The 7,844-nt window shown below is 35.0% G+C and overlaps 1 protein-coding gene across 1 annotated transcript; it reads left to right on the forward strand.

Moving 5' to 3' along the window:
• On the forward strand, positions 1-921 carry LOC118927818 (olfactory receptor 5K1-like). Its single transcript, XM_036916436.2, has one exon. The coding sequence runs from the start codon at positions 1-3 to the stop codon at positions 919-921; it is 921 nt and encodes a 306-aa protein (XP_036772331.2).
• The last annotated feature ends 6,923 nt before the right edge of the window (positions 922-7,844 follow it).

The following is a 7,844-nucleotide window of genomic DNA, read 5'->3' on the forward strand; positions in this document are numbered from 1 at the left end:
ATGATTGAGGAAAACCACTCCTTGACAAATGAATTTATTCTCATAGGATTTACAGATCACCCAGAGCTAAAGACCATTCTGTTCGTGGTGTTCCTTACCATCTATCTGATCACCATGGTGGGGAATCTTGGCCTGGTGGCATTGATTTACATGGAGCGTCGTCTTCACACACCAATGTACATCTTTCTGGGTAACCTTGCACTGATGGATTCCTGTTGTTCCTGTGCCATTACCCCCAAAATGTTAGAAAACTTCTTTTCTAAGGACAGAATGATTTCCCTCAAGGAATGCATGGCACAGTTTTACTTTCTGTGCCTTGCTGAAACCGCAGATTGTGTTCTCCTGGCTGCAATGGCCTATGATCGCTATGTGGCCATATGTAGGCCGCTGCAGTACCACACCATGATGTCAAAGAAACTCTGCATTCAGATGACCACAGGGGCCTACATAGCTGGAAATGTGCATTCCATGATTCATATAGTGTTCCTGTTTAGGTTAACTTTCTGTAGATCTAATCAAATCAATCACTTTTTTTGTGATGTTCTTCCATTATTCAGACTCTCTTGTGCTGACCCTTATATCAATGAATTGATGATATTAATCTTTTCAGGGTTAGTTCAAATCTTCTCTATCACTATAGTTCTAGTCTCTTATCTCTACATCCTTTTCACAATTTTCCAAATGAAATCCAAAGAGGGAAGAGGCAAAGCCTTATCTACTTGTGCATCCCACTTTCTCTCTGTCTCAATGTTCTATGGTTCTCTTCTCTTTGTATATATTCGACCAAATGCACTTAAAGAAGGAGATAAAGATCTACCGGTTGCCATTTTTTATACTCTAGTGATTCCTTTATTAAACCCTTTTATTTATAGTCTAAGAAACAAGGAAGTAATAAATGTTATGAAAAAAATTATGAAATAAATTTCATAGTATTCTGAAATAAATATCATCTCCTGTGGAACACTTACATTCATTTGATAAAACACTTTTAGAAATCATAGAATACCAAGAAAACAGAAAATGACCACTTTGTACACAAAATACTAAACTACTAAAACTTTATGGTATATAAGTAAAATAAGTTCATGTACAAGAGATTCTGCTAAAATGTATTTCAAAATCTAAGCTAGCAGTTTCCTGCAGCCGTGAACTGGTATGTTTGTGGTCACAAATTGTGTCAGGGTATAATTAAACTATTAACTGTTTGAAAGGGTAATGGATAATAATTTTCAACAAATATAACAAATACTAGGAATAGAAGACAGCATATGTTAAAGTTAGCTCCATTTGATGTCATTGGCAAATTCTGGAATCCCAAAGCATAATCTTACAAAGTACATTCCAAGCTCTCAAGAATTAATCCATTCTTAAATATTAACACTTGACAAAGGTAACCTTTGATTTTAGACCTCAACCTTCTTTAAGTTAATATAAGAGACTGTGTTTTTATATTACTTTATGTAAAATATATATTATCTAATGAGCAACATTTTCATCTTCAGTGTTAGTCTACTGCCAAGTTCTCTGAGAGTGTCTGTATATTAGTGATTTATCAATCTGTAGTGAAAATTATGCTTTTTAAATAGAAATGTTTATGAATTTGAACATTTTCATGTAGTTTGATTAGCTACTCATCACATATGTCAGTGCAATTCCATATACTAACTGTATAAAGGGGTTTTTGTTTCTCTCTGTTAGTATTACCTTCGTGTTTGTTACTAGCAATACCAGCAACCAGCAACCTGGACAGATTCTGATGTAAGTGATGGATATTTCCTTAGCATTTGCAAAATCTGGAGATGCTCTTCAAACATAACTGAGGCAGAAAATGGAATTCTAAATATCTAAGCAAAAATATTTATTGACCACTTACATATGCAAATATGAGAAAAATATAACTTACTGATACCCTACTATCTGCTAGGTACTAAGTTATATCCTTATGTGTATTACTTAAAATAGTCAGGCAATATTTTTCGTGTCTTTCTTCGGTATTAATATCAACATCGAAATATTGAGTAGCTTGGCCAAGTTCATCCAGTTCATCTGAATTGAGCTAGAAGTTAAATCAATACTGTCTTTTCTCCACATGCTGGGAGTTCAGAAAGCAGAGATCCTTGTAGGCTGGGGTCCTAGTTCTTAAGTAGCATGAGAAGTAAAATATGCCCGTCAAAATAGTAAAAAAAAAATTCACGTTTGGATAATAAAAGTAATGAGAATGAACAGAGCCAATGATTAGGCAATTGAGTATAACACTGAGAAATAGGGATGAAGCAGGTGAAGCATGGGACAGAGTCAGTAGCTGACAAAACTGCTGGTGAGGGCTAATGGTGAGTGGGGGAAACAAGCATGGAATTGGATCACGTTACTGAAAATGTAAACACAACCCTAAACAGTATATTGTCAATTATATTAACTGATGTGAAAATTGATGGGAATGATACTGAAAGCAAAGAGAGTAATTTCAATAATTCATTTATTGAATTTTAAATATAGAATGACAGTGGAAAATAGAGAATAGTATAAAAAGGGAGAAGTACATATAGACAACATTTTAAAAAACAAAATTGTATAATAACTGTTGGATAATAAAATGAAGATCTATCCTCTTCCACTGAGTAGCAACCTAGTCATAACTGATTTTAAATTATCAATACTTAATAAACCACTTAACACATTTGGCCATTCAATAAGAACTTTCTTCAATGTATTTTCATACACCTAGGTAAGTCAATATGCAATATAGCTATTATTCTGGTTTTGATTTTTTAAATTTCTCAGCTTCAAATTCTAATATTAGAAATACTAGTAATTATAAACCAGATAAGCAAATCTAAGTAGGGTCCTAAACATTTTTTAAGAATCTAAAGATTAAAATCCAGATTCCATACATTTAGAAGTTCTTAACTAGATGGATATTATACCTCCTGTATCGAACCTTTATTTTAGTGGATAATTTTAGTTAGCAGACTTGCATCCAAGGATTCCCCTTCCTTTTCAAGGGCTATCTCGACTTATGTTAGGTATTTCTGCACCCACCCATCAATGGGAACCCTACAACCGTGATAGGAAAGAGCATGTGACTTATGTCGGGCCAATGAAACAAGACAGATGATTTTCTGGAAACTTCTGGGAAACACTTTTCCTTTACTTTAAAAGAAATCCATAGTAAAAGTATTGTTTCTCACTCTGAATGTCATGGTATGTGGATGCAAAATCTGTCACAATCTATACCCATCTACCTAACAAAAGAGAAACCAGCTTGGAAATGAAGTCCACACAGAAAGAAGAGTATAGCTTAAGGAATCACAAAGAGACCCAGAGTCACTGGAATAAAACATTCCACTCATTGTAAAATCTAATAGATATTCTTACCGTTTAAGCATTTTTGGAAAATATTACTTGCAACTGAATAAATATTAACCAAAATATTCATGTCTCTTGCCTTATCTCTCCCTTTATACTCTATTTGTTTCTTTTTTTTATTAAGGTATCATTGATATACAGTCTTATGAACGTTTCACATGAGCATCATTGTGGTTCCTACATTTGCCCATATTATCAAGTATCCCCCCACCTACCCCATTGCAGTCAGTGTCCATCAGTGTAGTAAAATGCTATAAAGCCACTACTTGACTTCTCTGTGCTATACTGCCTTCCCAACGCGCCCCTACATTATGTGTGTTGATTATAATACTCCTTAATCCCTTCTTCCTACCCACTACCCGACCTCCCCACCCCATTTCCCTTTGCTAACCACTAGTCCCTTCTTGGAGTGTGTGAGTCTGATGACATTTTGTTCTTTCAGTTTTGCTTTGTTATTATACTCCACAAGTGAGTGAAATCATTTGGAACTTACCTTTTTCCTCCTGGCTTAATTCACTGAGCATAATACCCTCCAGCTCCATCCATGTTGTTAGAAATGGTAGGATTTGTTTTCTTCTTATGGCTGAATAATATTTCATTGTGTATATGTACCACATCTTCTTTATCCATTCATCTACTGATGAACACTTAGGTTGCTTCCATACCTCCATTGTAAATAGTGCTATGATAAACATAGGGGTGAATATGTCTTTTTGAAACTGGGATCTTGTTTTCTTCAGGTAAATTCCTAGGAGGAAAAGTCCTGGGTAAAATGGTATTTCTATTTTTACTTTTTTGAGGAACCTCAATATAGCTTTCTACAATGTTTAAACCAATTTACATTCCCACCAGAGGCGAAGGAGGGTTCCCCACTCTCCCTATCTTTGCAAGCATTTGCTGTTCCTTGTATTATGGATGTTGGCCATCCTAACTAGTGTGAGGTAATACCTCACTGTGGTTTTAATTTGCATTTCCCTGATGACTAGCTTTGTGGAGCATCTTTCCATGTGCCTGTTGGCCATTTGAATTTCTTTTTTGGAGATGTGTCTGGTCAGATCCTCTGCCCATTCTTTAACTGGGTTATTTGCTTTTTGGGTGTTGAGGCATGTGAGTTCTTCATATATTTTGGATGTTAACCGCTTATTGGATATGTCATTAATGAATATATTCTCCCATACTGTAGGATACCATTTTTTTCTGCTGATGGTGTCCTTTGCTGTACAGAAACTTTTCAGTTTAATATGGTCCCATTTGTTCATTTTTGCTTTTGTTTCCCTTGTCTGAGGAGATGTGTTCAGGAAAAAGTTGCTCATGTTTATATACAAGAGATTTTTGCCTGTGTTTGCTTCTAAGATTTTTGTGGTTTCATGACTTACATTCAGGTCTTTGATCCATTTTGAGTTTACTTTTATGTATGGGGTTAGACAATAATCCAGTTTCATTCTCTTGCATGTAGCTGTCCAGTTTTGCCAACACCAGTTGTTGAAGAGGCTGTCATTTCCCCATTGTATATCCATGACTCCTTTATCATATATTAACTGACCATATAGTCTTGGGTTTATATCTGGGCTCTCTAGTCTGTTTCATTGGTCTATGGGTCTGTTCTTGTGCCAGTACTAAATTGTCTTGATTACTGTGGCTTTGTAGTACAGCTTGAAGTTGGAGAGTGTAATCCCCCCATCCCCACTTTATTCTTCCTTCTAAGGATTGCTTTGACTATTCGGGGTCTGTTAAGTAGGATATTGGCTGTGAGTTTGTCATATATGGCTATTTGGCTATTCATGGTTTCATATGAATTTAAAACTATTTGCTCTAGTTCATTGAAGAATGCCATTGGTATTTTGTTAGGGATTCTTTTGAATCTGTAGATTGCTTTAGTCAGGATGGTCATTTTGGCAATATTAATTCTTCCTATCCATGGTATACATTCCTATGGGATGTATGTCCACTTATTGGTGTCTTCTTTAATTTCTCTCATGAGTGTCTTGTAGTTTTCAGTATATAGGTCTTTCACCTCCTTGGTTAGTTTTATTGCTGGGTATTTTATTCTTGTAGATGCAATTGTAAATGGAATTATTTTCCTAATTTCTCTTTCTGCTAGTTCATCATTAGTATATAGGATTGCAATAGGCTTCTGTGTATTAATTTTGATACAACTTTGCTGAATTCAGTTATTAGTTCTAGTAGTCTTGGAGTAGGTTCTTTAGAGCTTTTTTTTTTATGTACAATATCATGTCATCTGCAAACAGTGACAGTTAAACTTCTTTTTTACCAATCTGGATGCCTTTTATTTCTTTGTCTTATTGTTGTGGCTAGGACTTCCTGTACTATGTTGAATAAAAGTGGAGAGAGTGGGCATCCTTGTCTTGTTTCTGATCTTAGAGGAAAAGCTTTCAGCGTCTCACTGTTAAGTAGGATATTGGCTGTGGGTTTGTTGTATATGGCCTTTATTACATTGAGGTACTTGCCCTCTATATCCATTTTGTTGAGAGTTTTTATCATGAATGGATGTAGTATTTTGTCAAATGCTTTTTCAGCATCTCTGGAGATGATCACGTGATGATTTTTGTTCCTCTTTTTCCTGATGTGATGTATGTTGTTGTTGGATTTTTGAATATTGAACCATCCTTGCATCCCTGGAATAAATCCCACTTGGTAATGATGGATAATCTTTTGTAGTACTTTTTAATTTGGTTTGCTAATATTTTGTTGAGCATTTTTATATCTATGTTCATCATGGATATTTGTCTGTAATTTTCATTTTTGTGTTGTCTTTACCTGGTTTTGGTATTAGAGTGATGCTGGACTCATAGAATGAGTTTGGAAGTATTCTCTCCTCTTTTACTTTTTTGAAAACTTTAAGAAGGATGGGTATTAGGTCTTCTCTAAATGTCTGTTAAAATTCAGCGGTGAAGCCATCTGGTGTGGGTATTTTGTTCTTGGGTAGCTTTTTGATTACCAATTCTATTTCATTGCTGGTAATTCATCCGTTCAGATTCTCTGTTTCTTCCTGGGTCAGTCTTGGAAGATTGTATTTTTCAATAAAGTTGGCCATTTCTTCTAGGTTATCCAATTTGTTAGCATATAATTTTCATAGTATTCTCTAATAATTCTTTGTATTTCAGTGGTGTCCGTTTCCTTTCCATTTCTGATTCTGTTTGTGCGGACTCTCTTTTTTTCTTAATAAGTCTGTCTAGGGGTTTATCTACTTTGTTTATTATCTTGAAGAACCAGCTCCCAAGGAAATGAATTCTTTCTATTGTTTATTCTTCTCAATTTTATTTTTTCTCTGATCTTAGTTATGGTCCTCCTACTGAATTTGGGCCTCATTTATTCTTTTTCTAGTTTCATTAATTGTGAGTTTAGACTTTTCATTTGGGATTGTTCTTCTTCCTTGAGATAAGCCTGTATTAATACATACTTTCCTCTTAGAACTGCCTTTGCTGCTTCCGACAGAAGCTGTGGTGTTGAGATATTGTTTTCATTTGCCTCCATATATTGCTTGATATCTGTTTTTATTTGGTCATTGATCCATTGATTATTTAGGAGCATGTTGTTAAGCCTCCATGTGTTTGTGGGCTTTTTTGTTTTCTTTGCATAATTCATTTCTGGTTTCATACATTTGTAGTCTGTCAAGCTGGTAGGTACAAGTTCAGTCCTTCTGAATTTACTGAGGCTCTTTTGTGGCCTACTATGTGATCTATTCTTGAAAATGTTCCATGTTCACTTGAGAACAATATGCATCCTGCTGTTTTTTGGGTGTAGAGTTCTGTAGATGTCTCTTAGGTCTATCTGTTCTAATGTGTTGCTCAGTGCCTCTGTCTCCTTACTTATTTTCTGTCTGGTGGATCTGTCCTTTGGAGTGAGTGGTGTGTTGAAGTCTCCTAAAATGAATGCATTGCATTCTATTTCCTCCTTTAATTCTGTTAGTATTTGTTTCACATATGTAGGTGCTCCTATGTTGGGTGCACAGATATTTATAATGGTTATATCCTCTTGTTGGAATGACCCTTTTATCATTAGGTAATGTCCTTCTTTGTTTCTTCTTATTTTCTTTGTTTTAAAATCTACTTTGTCTGATACAAGTACTGCAACTCCTGCTTTTTTCTACCTATTAGTTGCATGAAATATCTTTTTCCATCCCTTCACTTTTAATCTGTGTATATCTTTGGTTTGGGGTTTCCTGTAGGCAGCATATAGATGGGTCTTGTTTTGTTATCCATTCAGTGACTCTATGTCTTTTGATTGGTGCATTCAGTCCATTTACATTTAGGTTGATTATTGATAGATATATACTTATTGCCATTGCAGGCTTTAGATTCGGGCTTACCAAAGGTTTCAGGGCAGCTTCTTTACTATAAAACACTCTAAATTAACTTGCTTAATACGCTATTACAAATACAATCTAAAGGTTCTTTATTTTCTCCCTTCTTTTTCTTTCTCCTCATTTTTTATATATTAGGTGTTGCATTCTGTAC

This window comes from Manis pentadactyla, chromosome 1 (genome assembly GCF_030020395.1).
Source record: "Manis pentadactyla isolate mManPen7 chromosome 1, mManPen7.hap1, whole genome shotgun sequence".
Lineage (NCBI taxonomy): Eukaryota > Metazoa > Chordata > Mammalia > Pholidota > Manidae > Manis > Manis pentadactyla.

Bases quoted from the DNA above. Each gene is read 5' to 3' on its own strand.
- LOC118927818 (XM_036916436.2), top strand. From the start codon at position 1: ATGATTGAGGAAAACCACTCCTTGACAAATGAATTTATTCTCATAGGA.